Source organism: Aquarana catesbeiana, linkage group LG05, assembly GCF_042186555.1.
Source record: "Aquarana catesbeiana isolate 2022-GZ linkage group LG05, ASM4218655v1, whole genome shotgun sequence".
NCBI lineage: Eukaryota > Metazoa > Chordata > Amphibia > Anura > Ranidae > Aquarana > Aquarana catesbeiana.
In genome coordinates, this window is record NC_133328.1 from 387,323,291 (window position 1) to 387,342,133 (window position 18,843).

General features: G+C 40.4%; 1 protein-coding gene across 6 annotated transcripts in view; it reads right to left on the reverse strand.

Moving 5' to 3' along the window:
- The window catches only part of TFAP2A (transcription factor AP-2 alpha), a 39,265-nt gene that overhangs the window by 2,252 nt on the left and 18,170 nt on the right, over positions 1-18,843 (reverse strand). For all 6 annotated transcript variants that reach the window (XM_073631037.1, XM_073631035.1, XM_073631034.1 and 3 more), the window contains exons 5-6: positions 18,434-18,552; positions 6,668-6,809 (exon numbers count right to left, since the gene is read on the reverse strand). In XM_073631037.1, coding sequence (XP_073487138.1) covers positions 6,668-6,809; positions 18,434-18,552 — 261 coding nt within the window. The remainder of the gene's footprint in view (positions 1-6,667; positions 6,810-18,433; positions 18,553-18,843) is intronic.

Here is an 18,843-nt window from a genome sequence, read left to right on the forward strand (position 1 = left end):
GCATACGCCTATGCATACTCCATAACCCCCAATCCCCTGCAGAAAAGCAACCCCTCAGGGCTGTACACATGCCATGGGTGCAATGTTTTGCAAAAATTTAATGGGATGTGAATATGCGCCACAAGTGCCTGCAACCACGTGCAATGCATATGATTGTGCCAATACATACATGTGATAGTGGCGAGGCGGGTCGGCATTTTGGGGGTTAACACAGATGGTGAGGAGGCGACACATCATCTTCTGTATCGCCTGTCAAATGCTCTCTTAAAAGCGATCCACCACGGATCGCTTTTCAGAGGGGTGACACTAAGCAACATGTGCAAACGAGTCATTGGAGCTAATTCATACCAGCAGCTGGGGTGCGTGCAGTGGGATCGCTGCAGCGCTTATGCACTGATTATTAGTCAGGATTTATACAGCGCCAACAGTTTGCACAGCGCTTTACTATGTTAGGGCAAACGGTACAGTTACAATACAATTCAATACAGGAGGAATCAGAGGGCCCTCAGCACATCACACTGTTCACTTTTTTTTTTTTTTTAATGAATTTTATTGAAATGTCACAGAGACATTTTCTTATAGTAGAAGGCAAGGCAAACCCAAACTAAGCATAAATCTACTCTTACCCCCATTCTAAGCCTATTCTGAAGTCACTATGGTCTGGTAATATGATCAGCTGTCAGCGGAGGCTTCAGTGTAAAGGAGGCACAGCCGACAACGGATGCCCCACAGTAAGCCTATGGCTGATGTCATCACCCGGGCTGCACAGCGGAGATCTCACCTCTACAATGACACCGGTTTTGGAGAAATCATGCCACCAGACCGGAGCGGCTTCAGAACAAGTAAGTAGGCATCTTTTCTTTTACAGGGTAGAAAGAATAAGCTTAAAATGGGTGTGGGAGTAGATTTTAGTTTAGTTAGGGTTTCAATTACCTTCCACTTTAAATTCAATTGCTGGCTGCATGTAGCGAGGTGGTGCATTGCCTCGCACGGCGCTGTTCTAGAAAAAAAAGTACTGTACGCACACCACCCACACACCCACAACTCCCGCACACCCACACTGCCCATGCCCGCACACCACCGCAACACCAGGCACACCATACACCATATGATGGAACTGTGCTGGAATTGCTGTTCAATGCAGTACCACCCTTACTTGGTGTGAATGAACCCTCATAGTGTATTTCCACTTTAGCAGCCAAATTGGCAAAACATCTACTTTATATTTGTTACAGGTCCCCATTCACATCGCATAAGCTGTATAAATGTTTAAAAATTACAGGGTACCTTTTTTAAATGCCCTTTTCTGGAAGCTCTGAAGCTGGGGACTGGAGACTTGTGTTTGTCATAATTAAAGGGGTTGTAAACCCTCATGTTTTTTCACCTTATTGCATCCTATGCATTAAGGTGAAAAAACACCTGGCAGTGACCGGCCCCCTTGCCCCCCCATTTTACTTACCTGAGCCCCGTATTTCCCTTGGCGCGCTGTCCCTCTCTCTATGGGGTCCCGGCTCTTGATTGGAAAGATTGATAGCAGCCCAGCCATTGGCTCCCGCTTTTGTCAATCAAATCCAATGATGCGGGCGCCGGGGGGCGGGGCCGAGTCCAGCATTCATGTCTATGGACGTAAATGCTGGACTCGGGAGCGCGGCCGCAAGGTAACCCCCCGGGAGAGCACATCTCCTGGGGGTTATCTGATGTGGGGAGGAGCCACCGAGGGACCCCAGAAATGGACGATCGGGGCCACTATGTGCAAAACGAGCTGCACAGTGGAGGTAAGTATATGTTTGTTATTTAAAAAAAAATTAAAAAATGAGCCTTTACAATCACTTTGACCCTGCCTGTACTGTGCTGGAAGATTTCATTATCGCTAAGGCTACTTTCACACTGGGTCCGTTAGCGGTAAAAATGTAACGCTGTTTAAGCATTGCTTTTCGGCCACTAGCGGGGTGCTTTTAACCCTCAAGAAGGGGTTAAGAAAGGGTTAAAAGTGCCCGTGTCACAGCGCTTCCGAAGTGATTTCCAGGCGCTTCCAAAGCGCTGCCTATTCATTCCAATGGGCAGGGACATTGTAGAATCGCTGTATACATTGCTCCTACACCACCCCAAAGATGCTTTTTTAGTGTTCAAATGCCTGAAAACTGCCTCAGTGTGAAAGGGGTTAAAAATTAGATGAGCAGGACTGCCTGTCCTAACAAAGGTTTGAAGATTTCCAGGCCTAGTTGGTTCAGTGTATGTTAACAAACGCGTGTTCCTGCTCGCGTTTTTTTTGCACTTCTGCTTGTCACACATAAGGCATCTCTTTCACTTGAATGGGCTGCCCTATGCGCGACAAACATGCCAAAGAAGCTCATGTGCCAAATTTGGGGTGTTTTTGGCGATGCATGTTTTGCCACAATTTTTTTAATGCATTTTGTCGCGTGACAAACACAGCATAAAACTCACCGCGTTTGGGGTGCGATTAAAAAATAATAGAACCGCAAGCACATTGCAGGTTTTGCTGCATTTTTGTAAATGCGGGTAGAAATGTGTGATTTTGCTTGCGTTTGCCAAAGGCAGCCTAAGCAGACACGCATTTTGTCATGTGACAAAACATTCTACAAAGGAGCCAAAATGCACACTAAAAAATGCTCAACGCTCAACAAAAGAAAAGGTTCTGGGGCTACTTTGGGGAGTTTGTTGCATGTAGAGTAACGTGCTCCCTAGATGCAGGGTGCGTTAACACGTGAAAACGCGCACAAACCATGAGCAGGTTCAGATAAACTCAGTTATGAATGGGGCCTAAAGGAGAATTGCTTGTTATTTATGAAATCAGTTCTCTCTTTCCTACATTGCAGGTTAGAGAATGAAAGACAGAATTTGATTGGCTGTTTTGGGGAACCCTTGCTGTTTTTCTTCCAGATAGATTTATATAGGGCTGCCAGGTTCAGCAGTGAGTGACCAATCTATGACAGACCAGAATGGGGATGTGTACGGCAATTTACATTACAGTCTACACATCTGATCCCCTCCAGTTGTATAAACTCTACAAGCACCATAAAGAGGACTGCTGCGTTCCTCACAGTCTGCTTGGAAAGCCTCTGGGAGAATAACTAACCTATTGACATGGATAAGGACTTTCGGGACTTAAGCTAATAGTTCTTGTGGCAAAAATAGTGAGAACAAAATGCAGAGCATATGTAAAAAATATTCAGCTGGTTGCTTCCATTCCTGGCTAGGGAGAAGTCTCTGGCTAGGAAATAGCTTGTTAATATAAAGCAGATGTTCAGAACCTGTGGCAATTTATCTGCTCTGCAACTACAAATCCCAGCCATTTCCCGTCAGTCAGGGGAGCTAGAGAAACACAGATCAGCAATACTGATAGAAAGAGGGCTGGGATGAGACTGGGGCCGCTGCTTTATTGTACATAGCCATCAATTAGATCCAATGCTGCCCACACACGGTACAATCTGATTGTTCAAGGTATTTACTGTACCTGTAGTATAGACCCCTACCTATTAACTTGATTGTTTAGGAAGATTCTCACACTACATAGTTGCTGGTAAATCCAAAGCTGACCATACACTATCAATCTGTACAATTTCTCTACAATCTCCAATACTATGTAATTTTGAGGACAAACCTAAATAATCCTCCCATTCAATACACCCATTGTTGATGGGAGATCCGACGAAGATTGTACAATCAGATGGCATAGTGTATGCAGGGCCATCTTTAACATAGGGCTAAAAGGGCAGCTGCCCCGGGCCCAGTCATTGTTGTGGTGCCCAAAGCAGCTGCCCCTTAAACCCGCACTGCCTGCAAATAGTGGGTTTGGGAGGGCCTAAGAAAATGTTTGCCTGGGGTCCAATCAATTTTAAAGATGGCCCTGAGTGTATGGTCAGCTTTAAGAAGATTGTACAATCAGGCTGTAAGATATGTGGCCATCTTTAGTTGTTATTCTCATCCTCAATTTTTCTTTGCCCCATTTTCATAAACCACCCAAAAAAAAGCAATGCAATGTACCTCAGGAAGCTGAATCCCATTTTACTAGGTTCTCATGACCAGGTAACTTTTACGATTTGTTATCTCTCTTAGAGGCCTTTCCTCCTGGCAGCAGCGTTTTGTCACAAAAAAAAAGATTGACGCTTGTAAATGTAACACGTTTAGGCGCGCCAAGTGCTTATGCATTCATTCATTTAACTGGCCAGAATAAATTATTATTCTGGCCAAGGAAATGAATGAACGCTCAAGCGCTAAACGCACCTAGGGTTAATGCGCATTTAGATGTGTTTAGACGCGTTTACACGTGTCGAACGTTTTTTCTTCCAAAACGCCACTGCTCCTGGACATGCCTTTTTCTTTTTCTGCTTCTTAATGCCACTACCTCTAGACTCCTCTAAAACCCTAAGTGCACATGGACACAAAGGGGTTGATTTACTAAAGGCAAATAGACTGTGCACTCTGCAAGTTCAGTTGCTCCAGAGCTTAGTAAATGAGGAAAAACTTCACTTTGCAAAGAATACCCAATCTCTTGCAAGGAAAATTAAAATATGTATATATATATATATATATATATATATATATATATATATATATATATATATATATATATTTTGTTTGCATATGATTGGATGATGAAGGTCAGCAGAGCTTCTGCTCATTTACTGAGCTCTGGAGCAACTGCTCTTGAAGAGTGCAACTGCACTTTGAAAACTGCACAATCTATTTGCCTTTAGTAAATCAACCCCATAGGTTAACATGCAGGGGCGTATAGAGGCAGAAAAAAAAAAACGCCACATGCCCCTAACAGCCACGATAAAAACATCCACTGTGCATAAAGCCTAACAATTTCTCAAATCCCAACACAGACCAATCACAGCACAAGCCACATCATCAGACACCTTTAAATGAACGTATTGGAACGCTATCGCTAAATATATATATTAAAGCTATCCATGTAAAACGGGGTAATTGGCAGCTGGGATAGCAATATTTAGATATATTTGGTTAAAGCATTTCATTTCTGGGTAATTAGATAAGTATTTCGACGAGGTTCTTAATCCTTTTCATGTTGGAAGCAATTTACTTCTTGCAAATGATTAACTCGAGATCCTGAAAATGTTCATTAAATAGTTTTCAGTTTAGGACAAGGGTGGGCAAACTTCAGCACTCCAGCTGGTGCTATTGCTCGCAGGCAAAAGACCTTGCTGAGTGTTCTGGGCAACAGATGACAGCCTGGGGCTCTCTATTTCAGTTGTTGATGAACTACAAGTCTAATCAGCTCTGTTCCCTGTAGTACAGACATATGAGGCCTCATAAAGGCTTATCTAACAGGTCAGATCAAAATGACTATCAGCAATCTGCAAAAACTCATACCAGCCAATCAGACATCTGCTAATAATGCTCAGGTCAGTACAGAGATTAGACGCTAAACTATGGGTTACTGCATCTGAAGCTGACCATCCACATTACAAACTGTCTGTACAATCTCCCTTAAGCTGGACACACACATTACAAACTGATTGTACAATTTCCTCTAGATGCACCAAGCAGTATTAGTGCAAGCCTGTCTGATTTATTATAAATTGATCGGATAGCTTAGGTAGGTACTACTTTTACGTAGTTTTGGTAGATCTAAAGATTATACAGAAACTGGTCAGATTATAACATATATGGTGACTCTTAGATCTACCAATATGTGTATAGTGGAAGGGCCTGCCTTACTGCTTTTAAATTGATTGGATAGCTTAGGTAGGTACTCCTTTTACATAGTTTTAGTAAATCTAAAGTTGATTATACAGAAATAGTATGGTCAGATTATAACATGCATGGTGCCCCTTAGATCTACCAATAAGCAGGGCCGTCTTTAACACAGGGCAAAAGGGGCAGCTGCCCCGGGCCCAGTCATTGTTGTAGGGCCCAAAACAGCTGCCTCTTGAGCCCTGCACTGCCCCCAAATATTTGATAAGTGGTTTCAGGAGGGCCGAAGAATATGTTTGCCCAGGGTCCAATCAATATTAAAGATGGCCCTGCCAATAAGTATAAATACCGCCGATCTTTTTGAGATGGGAATGAGGGTCACCTATTAGCATACCTATGTAGGCATACGACACACCCCCTGCCACACCCCCTTAAAGGAGAATTGTACTAAAAAATGATTAGTTTAGCCCACAAGTGTTTTTTTTTTTTTTACCACTTCTATGGCTATTGAAATTTACAATTGCAACAGTTTAGAAATCGGATGACAGGTTTAGCATTGGGAAACAATTTTTCAAGGATAAATAGTGCATTTTATATACAACTATATAGATCAGACCAAAATGAGAGACAAATGAGAAGGAAAGAGGGACAGAGGGATTTTGTTCCAAATCAGGGACAGTCCCTCAAAATCAGGGACAGTTGGGAGCTATGAGTATGTAGTGAAAGGGCCTGCCTGATTGGATACAAATTGATTGGATAGATCAAGTAGGCCCTAATATTATTATTAAAATTATAATTTTGGTAGATCTGAAGTTGATTATACAGCGATTGTATAGTCATACTGTAACACACCGGTCCATCCAACATGTATGGTGCCCTTTAAGAAAGGTCATAGCCCACATAAAATATTCCCAGCACTGTAGCTTTAATCCTCCTAGTACCCCAGCACATAGTAACTTCAGTGGAAGAATAAAATCAGACCTACTTTGTGGCTAGTAGCATGTTTTTCCTGGTCACTTGCTCATTTGGGTCAGAGTGTTGCCGGTTGACATACTCAGCTACAGCTTTGGCAGGAAATTCTGTTTCACAGACATACCCAAAATCTCGGGCTAGATGCACAGCTTCACCTTCAGGGAAAAGAAAGATCTATATATTTATTCAGGACACTGGAAACATTAACATGTACAGGTGATGAGACATCACAATGGAACATATATATAGAAGTAGGCGAGTAGAAAAGATATTCATACATAAAACAGTTTCCCAATAATAATACCAATAACATACACACAAGGCTCAATTCACCAAGCCAGGCTGGCCATACACAATCTCTGTACAATCTCCTTCAGATTTACCAGTTCTATGGGGTTGATTAAAGCCTCGTAACATGCTACAAGTTTTTTCGTTCAACCCAGCGGATTGAAGGAAAAAAAAACTGACAGTTCAGGTCGGCACTGCTGTACTAACTATCCGATGCTAGTACAGCGATCTTCTTCGCTGTTCTATTGTGTTCTGACAGGGGGATGCCACCCCCTCACCAAAACACTCCGGTCAGCGACCGGGAGTCGGACAACCTTTTTTCGGTCATGACCTTTTGACAGAAGCCGGCCGAACAGCTTCGGTCGAATAGGCTGTCACACACACAGGCCAAATGTCGGATGGTTTCTAATGAGCCGGCCGATGTGCCCTACATTCGGACCGAGTGTGCTAGGCTTTACTAAAGGCAAATGTGCGATTTGCAAGTGCAGTTGCTCCAGAACTTAAGTGGGATTCTGGCCAGCTACACTGTAGCTGCTGATTTTAAATAAGTAGACTTACCTGTCCTGGGTGCCTGCGATGTCGGCCGCCTGAGGCCGACCCGTCCCTCGGCTCTCGGGTCCTGGCACCACCATCCTAGGTAAGGGAAACAGGCAGTGGACTGGCTTCACTGCCAGTTTCCTACTGCGCACGCGCGAGCGGCGCGGGGCTCTGTGAATGGCCCCATGGTGTTCTGGGAACACACATAGTTCCCAGAAGACAACGGGGCCGCTCACCGAGGAGAATAACACGCCGCGGAATAGGAAGAGGCAGATTAGGAAGACTGCCTAGCAACAAGGGTTTAGGTAAGTATAAAAAAAAATTTTTTTCCAAATTTTTTTTACATTTTTTTAAGATTTTTGGTGGCATTTTTTTTTCCAGGGTGGCCCTCCACTTTAGTAAATGAGCTAAAGCATCACATAGAATACCCAATCACATGCATGGAAAATAAAATAAATAAAACAACATTTTTGCTTGCACATGATTGGATGATGGAAGTCAGCAGCGCTTCCCCTCATTTACTAAACTGTTAAGCAACTGCAAGTGCATAGTTTATGTGCAAAATACATTCCATTTAATTTATATCAAATCAAGCAGACCCTTGCTGATAGTAGATCTACTATACAATCAGTTTGTAATGTTTATGGTCAGCCTAACATACAGGATAAGGATATTTAAAAGGGCAGCTATGTTTCTGAAGAGCGAAGTAAGATTTGAAATTAGAATCACATGGTTAAAATAAAAATCTAAGAATCCTTATGTTAAAGCTTAGTGATCTGAGCAAGTTAATAATTATATCAAGAAAAACTCAGGATAAGGATATTTATTTTACAAAACTGACAGCTATGTTCAGATGGGTGCAGTGAGATTTAAAAATTGGTGTCATATGGCGAAAATAAAGATCTTTATCCTTATGTAAAAGCTTATAATGATATCAGTATAATTCCTTTTAGCTAACATCATCGATCTTACCCAATCATTTCATCTATGAAATAAATCTTATCTATAATCTCATCAATAAGGGTAACTTTAATATACTATCCTTACCTGATAATATCATCTATATAGATAATCAAATGAAATCTACAGGACAGGCAATGTAAACTTGTGAAATATTTACATATTACAGCTGAATTGATGTTATCATGTAATAGTGGCTGGGCCCCCTTGAAGACATAAGGAAGACTTTGCCATGTGGTCTACCCTGTGATGACCGACTCGGCTGTAATGTTTTAATGAAACAAATGTGTACATTAAAAGTCTCTATTCCACAAGCAGCCCAGTACAAGGAAGTCAAAGCTTCCCAACACTGACATTCTTTAACTCCACCGTTTACAATGAATGATCTTTTTTTTATATATCCTGAACGATTAGCTAGGAGAGATTTGGGGTCAGTGCACGCAGTCTGTCTGTTTTGTTGATTTTCAAATCTTTTGGTTTTAATTTCCTGAAGCAGTTGGATTTTACTGCAGGGTTTCCTGCCATTAGCTGCACTCCGGAAGAACGCATGCGCCAATTAGTGCTTCAAAGCACAAGGCGGCCAAGCTTGTTTCCAGGAAGATGGAGCAGATCATCAGACACTGGCTCCTCACTTCAGGACACCAGACACACAGCTCACATCACACACACACACACACACCATATAAGCAGCACAGGGCACCTGGAAATACACTGTGACAATGCAACACACCATTGTACCATAAATAGTGGGTTAACTGTAAGTGAGAATATTACGGAAAGGTGATGGGAGAGAATAGAGAAGAAAACTGATACACACAACATATTATAGAGACCATAGCAATGCATGGCACATGAAAATACACTATATACTGCATCGTACAATTGTGCCATAAACAGTATGTACATTATTACAGCACATATATGAAATTAGGATATGGAGATGGGAGAGACTTGTAGAGAAAACTAGTTTATACACAAACACACGCACACACACACTATATAGGCAAGGCCTGAACAGTATATGTAATACATAAAACAGTGTATAACAATATTTGATGCAGCCTATCATTGCTGTAGGATTGCTGTAGGTGAGAGAGTTAGGGTAGGGGGGTGGGAGAGAATAGAGGAGAAAACTGGTACACACTTACATCATAAACAAGGACCATAGTAGTACAGGGCACATGAAAAACAAGGACTGTAGCAGTACAGAGCCCATGGGAATACAAGGACTATAGCAGTACAGGGCACATGGAAATACAAGGCCTGTAGCAGTACAGGGCACATGGAAATACAAGGACTATAGCAGTACAGGGCACATGGAAATACAAGGACTATAGCAGTACATGACACATGGAAATACAAGGACTATAGCAGTACATGACACATGGAAATACAAGGACTATAGCAGTACATGACACATGGAAATACAAGGACTATAGCAGTACATGACACATGGAAATACAAGGACTATAGCAGTACATGACACATGGAAATACAAGGACTATAGCAGTACAGGACACATGAGAATACAAGGACTATAGCAGTACAGGTCACATGGAAATATAAGGACCATAGCAGTACAGGACACATGGGAATACAAGGTCGATAGCAGTACAGGGCACATGGAAATATAAGGACCATAGCAGTACAGGACACATGGAAATACAAGGTCTATAGCTGTACAGGCCACATGGAAATATAAGGACCATAGCAGTACAGGACACATGGAAATACAAGGTCTATAGCTGTACAGGCCACATGGAAATATAAGGACCATAGCAGTACAGGACACATGGAAATACAAGGACTATAGCAGCACAAGCCACATGGAAATATAAGGACCATAGTAGTACAGGGCACATGGAAATACAAGGACTATAGCAGTACAAGGCACATGGAAATACAAGGACTATAGCAGTACAGGCCACATGGAAATACAAGGTCTATAGCTGCACAGGCCACATTGAAATATAAGGACCATAGTAGTACAGGGCACATGGAAATACAAGGACTATAGCAGTACAGGGCACATGGAAATACAAGGACTATAGCAGTACAGGGCACATGGAAATACAAGGTCTATAGCAGTACAAGGCACATGGAAATACAAAGACTATAGCAGCACAGGGCACATGGAAATACTAGGACTATAGCAGCACAGGGCCCATGGAAATACAAGGACTATAGCAGTACAGGGCACATGGAAATACAAGGTCTATAGCAGTACAGGGCACATGGAAATACAAGGTCTATAGCAGTACAGGCACATGGAAATACAAGGTCTATAGCAGTACAAGGCACATGGAAATACAAAGACTATAGCAGCACAGGGCACATGGAAATACTAGGACTATAGCAGCACAGGGCACATGGAAATACAAGGACTATAGCAGCACAGGGCACATGGAAATACAAGGTCTATAGCAGTACAGGGCACATGGAAATACAAGGACTATAGCAGCACAGGGCACATGGAAATACAGGACTATAGCAGCACAGGGCACATGGAAATACAAGGACTATAGCAGTACAGGGCACATGGAAATACAAGGACTATAACAGCACAGGGCACATGGAAATACAGGACTATAGCAGCACAGGGCACATGGAAATAAAAGGACTATAGCAGCACAGGGCACATGGGAATACACTATATTAGGTTGCATACAATCATGCCATAAACAGGTGCAGAATATTACGGTATGTATCATATTACATGTAAGTGTAAGAATTAGGATATGGGGGTTTATTTATTAAGGCAGGGGAATGCAAAATCAGGCTCACTTCTGCATAGAAACCAACCAGCTTCTAAGTTCGGCTTGCTCAATTAAGCTTTGGCAATAAAACCTGGAAGCTGATTGGTTTCTATACAGAAGTAAGCCTGATTTTGCATTCTCCAGCCTTAGTAATTAAACCCCATTTTGGTGGGAGAGAATCATGCTGTAAACAGTATGTTCAGTACTATGTACAATATTAGGCTCTATGCACACTGGGCTTAAAAAAGTCTGTTCTCTCGGGAGTAAAAAACGCTCATATAGAGCATTTTTTGTGCAAAGTTTAGACAAGTTTAGGAGAGTTTTAATTTTTTCTGCCTCCAAGCAGAAACGCGACCAACTCAAAGTATGCCTCTTAACGTTCTAATGTGCATGGACACATAGAATTACATGGAGCTGCTTCTACAGGCAGAACACAAAACTCCTGTAGAAGCCAGTGTGCATGGGTTCTGATTGGAACTCACTGGCAGAAAAAAACATAAAACTCTCCTAAACTCTTCTAGGCTTTATACCAAAAAAATGCACTATATGAGCATTTTTTACTTCCAAGAGAACAGACTTTTTTTTAAAGTCCAGTGTGCATATAATGTCAAAGGCGTTTTGGTACTCATCCAAGTAGTTTACTCTTTTGTTAGTGTCGAGAACATACCCCAGTATTTATAACCACACAGGTAACTCAATGACCTTAATTCCATATATTCATTTGACCTAAGGAAGCTTAGATGAGCAGCTAAACTCTTCAACTATTCAATTACATTCAACTTTTACAATGTTGAAGATTTTTCAATTGTTCCAGACTTATTCCATAATGTTGAAGACCTCTTGGTACTCATCTAAGTAGCTTCCTTAGTTTTGGGAACAAACCCAAGCATTTATAACCACACAGTTAACTTGGTAAGTTTAAGTGTAATGCCCCGTACACACGGTCGGATTTTCCGATGGAAAATGTCCGATCGGAGCGTGTTGTCGGAAATTCCGACCGTGTGTAGGCTCCATCGGACATTTTCCATCGCATTTTCCGACACACAAAGTTTGAGAGCAGGATATAAAATTTTCCGACAACAAAATCCGTTGTCGGAAATTCCGATCGTGTGTACACAAATCCGACGCACAAAGTGCCACGCATGCTCAGAATAAATAAAGAGATGAAAGCTATTGGCCACTGCCCCGTTTATAGTCCCAACGTACGTGTTTTACGTCACCGCATTCAGAACGATCGTATTTTCCGACAACTTTGTGTGACCATGTGTATGCAAGACAAGTTTGAGCCAACATCCGTCGGAAAAAATCCTAGGATTTTGTTGTCGGAATGTCCGAACAAAGTCCGACCGTGTGTATGGGGCATAAGAGTTAGGATATGGTGATGGGAGAGAATAGTAGAGAAAACTAGCACAGAAACACACACGCACACTATATAGGCAAGAATAAAACAATACACCTGCAAATGCAAATATACAATGCAACATACAGTCATACCATAAACAGTCTGTATGTGCAGTATTACATGTAAGTGTCAGAATTAGGCTATACTCTTGTTAGAGAATAGTAGAGAAAACTAGTATACACGCACATACACACACACATTATATATAAGCAGGGCCATAACACTATAGCTGGAAATACAATGTAGAATGCAGTGTACAGTATCTCATAAATGGTCTGTACAGTATTACATGTAAATGTAAGAATTAGGATACGGTGATGGGAGAGAATAGAAGAGAAAACTAGAACACACATGCACACTATATGGTCAGGGCCATAACAGTACACCTTATAATATAATATATAATTCAGCATACAATCATGCCATACACAATCTGTGCAGTATTACATGTAAATGTAATAATTGGGATACGGTGATGGGAGAGAATAGTATCAAAAACTAGCACACACATACACACACACGCGTGTACTATATGGGCAAGGCCATATCAGTATATTTTATAATACACTATATAAGGCAACACTCTATCTAATCAGGACCATGACAGCACAGGGCACCTGAGTATAAACTACACAATGCAGGATACAACTGTTCCACAAATCGCAGAATTAGAATCTGGTGATAGGGAAGAATACCCGAGAAACAGCTACAAATGCTGTAATTATAAACTTAGGCATAGGCTTGGAATCTGATTGATGCAATGTGTAATGTACCGTATATAAAGTTATATAACTTTAAGTTGTAGTCCACTATTTATAACCTGATTTTAAGGACTCATGCACATGCACTGCGTTCAGATCCATAACCAAAAATGTAAAACCTTGCACCTGAGGACATGCATTTTATCCTTTACACATAAAATATATGTGAAAGCACACATATACACATATACATAGATGCAAAAAGTGCATTCTGGTATTGGAAAAAAAAAGCAGCAGAATATAGTACTACAATTTTACGAATTTAAAAATGTATCAAAAGGCACTTTACTGATCATTTGCGCAAAAACTCTTGTTCCTGAAAAACCTTGGCCATAGGATCAGTAAAATTCCTACAGCCTTCTGCATGTTCATTGTTTAAAAATGGACAAGAAACTGCATTTTTCTTCAGTCGTTTGCAAATCAATTTTTTTTTATTTATTCTGCTGGTCTGGCTTGGGTATTTGGGGGTCCGTTTTACGAAGCAGTGAAAAAATTTCACTGCTTCATTCTTCGGCATTCTCAGAGGAGATCGTTCTCCTCTGGATACCAGTTTATGAAGCTTTGTAGATCGCTTTCCCTTTGGAGGAGTGAAGCGATCTACAAACGCTTCAAACAGTGGAGAACGGCCCCTGATACTGGAATCTCGTGAGACTTTACGAGATTACAGTACCAGAAATTCACCGAAACACTGAGATGTCAGTTTATTAAGCAGTGATAAATTATTACTGCTCAGTACACGGACAGGTGGCGTGGTTAATGTTAGTAAAAGAAAGAGTCCCTATATATATATATATATATATATATATATATATATATATATATATATATATATATATATATATATATTTTTTTTTTTTTTTTTTTATTTATTTGATTTATTTCAGGTACTTATATAGCACCGCCAATTTACGCAGAGCTTTACATATACATTGTACATTCACATTAGTCCCTACCCTCAAGCTTACAATCTAAGGTCCCTAACTCACATTCATACATACTAGGGACAATTTAGACAGAATCCAATCAACCTAAGAGCATGTCTTTGGAGTGTGGGAGGAAACCGGAGTACCCGGAGGAAACCCATGCAGGCACAGGGAGAACATGCAAACTCCAGGCAGGTATATATATATATATATATATATATATATATATATATATATATATATATATATATATAAATAATGTATATATATATATATATATATATATATATATATATATATATACACACACACGTTATATATATATATATATATATATCTAGATATATCTAGATATATATATAGATATATATATAAATATATACACTTATTATATATGTATATATATGTATACACATAAATATGACAGGGGGGCATGGTTACTGTCTTGGGGGGTCTGATTAAGGAAGTTAATAATCTTCCTTCTTCCCCCTCAGATCCCCCAGTATTCTCTCTTCACTCTCCAATTCTCCACCTCTGAGCTGGTGAATCGGGGAGCGTGAATTCTGACACAGATCACCAGTGAAGCACTGAGATCGCAGCTTCATAAACTGGTCGTTTCTGTGTCAGTCAATGAGAATTCTCAGTGTGCGGAGATCATCGGCGGGAGAACATGATCAAACTTGTTCTCCCCCAATTATCTCTGTTTCATAAACCATTTATGGACTGTGATCAGTGGCGATCCTCGGGATCACCGCTGTTCACAGTTTCATAAACGGACACTTTAAAGAGGAACTGCAGTCTGCTCACATAATTTGTAATAAAAACATCTTTGCCATTCTGAAGCTTCCCTCCAACCACTTTGCATATTATTTTATATACTGTGATTCTGTACTTGCCAAATATGCTGCAGAAATCTCCCTCCACTGAGTCTGGCTGCAACCATTTTAACTGTGGGCAGCTGAAGCTGTTGCCTGTTCACTTCCTGGATTTACACAGACACACAAAGACACAACTCCAGCTCTGCAGCTCTCATTGGCCCTCTTATGACTCACCCCCCCTTCCTGGTAAACTCCCACAAGAGTGAGAGAGAGAGCTGTGCATAATGTCATAAGCCTAGGCTACTGACCAGACAAGAAACCGGAAGTGGGCTGTATAAGGTATTTACTGGCAGAAAAAAAAAATGTTTTACTATCCAAATTTAAAACAACAAGGGCAGAAGATTTAATAGATGGAGAGATGAAAAATGACTGAAGGTCCGCTTTAAACTGAACATAGAATCAATTTGTTTGCTAAATGTACGTTAGATTGCAAGCTCCTCGAGGGCAGGGACTGATGTCAATGAACAAGAAGTAAAGAACTGTGTAAACTGCTGGTGCTATACAAATCTCTGCAATAATGATAATAATAAGCAACCACTGAATTTGCTACGTTAATGAGGAAACTGATTTACTAGATTTTTGAGGAACTTTACTAAAAAATTGTGAGATTATTCACTTCAAGTATCCAATCATGTAAAAAGAAAATTGCTTACTCAATCATGCGCAGATGCATTTCACATGATTGGTTAATTGTGTAAATATTCACATAGATTCCTGGGAAAGATCCTCAACTCATTTAGTAAAGCAGTCCCGAGGTCTTCACCTTCAGAAAAATAATACTGTTGGTGAAAAATACAACTGGGGTCTATTTATTAAAAACTATTCACGTCTGATAAGTTCCCTATAATATTTCTGGATGGAGTTTTTTTTTTTTTAAACTGCTTTACAAAGCCCAACTTTCCTAGAATGTTTGGTGACCCTCTAATTGGTGGGATAACTGTTTAGAAAGCTGGCACAAATCAGCACCAGATGGACATAATAAAATCTAATGCATCCTTTTCTTCTAGAGCTAAGAACCTCTTTCTTTTCACACTGACCAGTGTAGGTTGGAGACAGAGCTGGTGCATTTGGCTATAATGTATACAAGTGTCCTTTAGACTGGAAGGTAAATGCATAAATGAGAAGCAGCAGTGAGAGGCTGTCAGATCTGTGCAGGATAATGTTCCCCTCTGGCATAGGTCAAGCATCCCCAAAGTCATTCAGGAAGTGCTGGTCAGGCACTCCTCCAATGGCAGCCTAGGCCGAAATTATTTAGTACATTGTTTAGAGTGGAAACTACTTTAGGCTTTAGGTATTTAACTATTATCACATTGCAATGGCTTTCCAAGAAAATCTCTTGATGGCATTAAATGAAGCCAAACAACAACCATTAGAAGAATTTTACTACTGCTAAATAAACAGAGATGATCTTAAAAGGGAAACTAGAACAGTTTAGGGACATTTGGAATCACTTGTTTTCCATTTTTTTTTAAACTTTAATATGTTTACAACTTTTTGTAAAAAAAAAAAAAAAAAAAAAAATCTTTATGTTTACCAATAAACCCTTAAAAGGTATGACCCCATATAAACACTGTTTTTTTATAAGAGATTGTGGGCTTTCTAAGGCCCTGTGCGCTGCGTTAAGATCTGTAATTAAATATTTAAAAAGAAAAACACCTGAAGAGATGCATTTTAATACGTGCGTACATGGATGCAAGATAATAATGAAGCTTTGCCTCATCTAGCCAACTAGGTTGCCTAAGCGTCCCATCCTGGTATATAGTAAAGAGCAAGATTCCTCAGGGTTTGGGACTTTAAATGGACGCAAGGCAGTGGTGATATAAAAATACAAAATTTATTTTACAAATAATGAGTCAATCAATAATGTAAACAAATACAAATAGCTGATGATAAAAAAATATCTATATAGAGGGAAATCAGCTTAAAAAAGGAGGGAGCTCACAAAAGAATGTCCGACCCGTTTCAATTGCAATGTGAAGTGCAGATCTTCCTCAGGAACCTTGTGATGCTGTAGTTCCCAAATATACAGTTATTTCACCAGCAGCTGAAGGGACACATTCATCCATGCCAGACCAAGACATGCCACCCAAAGAACACCCTGAATCCACCCATGCTCCAAGAGATTGCTCATAGTCGCTTGTAGAGGAGTTTTTTGTTTAAACACTGTCAGGATAATGTCCAATTTAATAGTAAAGGCTTAATTGATATGTATATATTTCATGGAAGGTATATCTCATCCAGAAAGGGTTCTCATATTAAGCAATGGAGTAGTATCCCCCCTGCAACTGTATGCAATGAGACCCTAAAGTCTACATCCTTGAGGCCAATTGCTTGTAGAGTGGCAATTGTTACCACCTTGGTGAATGGAACAAAGGTGTGTGGTCCGTCAGCTGCAAAGTCAGAAGAGTACTTGTACTTTTATATCACCACTGCCTTGCGTCCATTTAAAGTCCCAAACCCTGAGGAATCTTGTTCTTTACATAGATGCAAGAAGTGAGCTTTGGTATTGAAAAAAAAAATAGGAAGATGTAGAACTACAATTTATTTTTTTAATTTTACTGATCGTTTACGCAGGAACTTTTGTGCCAGAGAAAACCTAATGGCACGCCACCTGCACTGAGAACCACGCTGTATTTGCGATTTTCATGCAGGCTGCAATTTCCAGTGCAGGGGCTTCTTTCCTGCATTTCACAGGGCATGGCAGCCCATTCAAATGAATGCGCTGTCATGCCCATGCAAACGGCACCCCACATGACTGCATAGATGTGAACCATGCCTTAGTAAATCAACCCTATTGCTGCCTATATTATGCCTGTCTCTAATTGGACTCTATAAGGATCTGTAAACAGCAGAAGAGGGGAGTGTGACTCACTCCTTATAACTCATTCAGCAGTGTGTGTCATATAAGTTTCATATACTAAGCTAATTATTTACTTAAATAATTATAAAAGTTCATATTAAATTGTATTTTTAATCCGTAATAAGAAAAAAAAGATATAAACATAAACACTTTCACATTCCCTTTAATTAAAACATGAGATGTTAATTACTGCGTCTGCAGTATCAGAGAGAACAAAGAACAGAGGGCTGGGTTCATGTTATGTTATTAAACTGCTTGCTAAAGAGCCCAAGATTTAAACAAGACAACCTAAAGCTAGTGATTTTCCACTGCCGATTACTCAGCAATGTTCAGTTATCCAAAAAAAAAGTGAGTTTGGCAGTTCCTCTGCCTGCTCTACATACCACTTATCATGACAGCTTTAAGGTTACTTACCCTCCACTAGAGATGTGAGCAAAGTAACATTAGCAGCTTTACGTCTTCCAGCTGGAAGGTTTAATCCTATTTTGTCTAACTTTTCTCTCAACGACCTGCCACCATTTTTCGATTTTGCCCTGTACAGACAGAAACAAAAATATTAGGCAAAGAAATAAGTGCAACTATCAGTCCATCCAGCTACAATCATCCTAATGCTCTGTGGGATGGCTTTTTTTTATACTGGCTACAACAATGCAGTTAAAACTGCCATTCATTTTAGATGGTAACCAAGTACACACACACTGGGGTTGATTTACTAAAGCTTGAGAGGGCAAAATCTGGTGCAGCTCTTCACAGGAACCAATCAGCTTCCAGGATTTATTGCCAACGCTTAACTGAACAAGCTGAAGTTAGAAGCTGATTGGCTA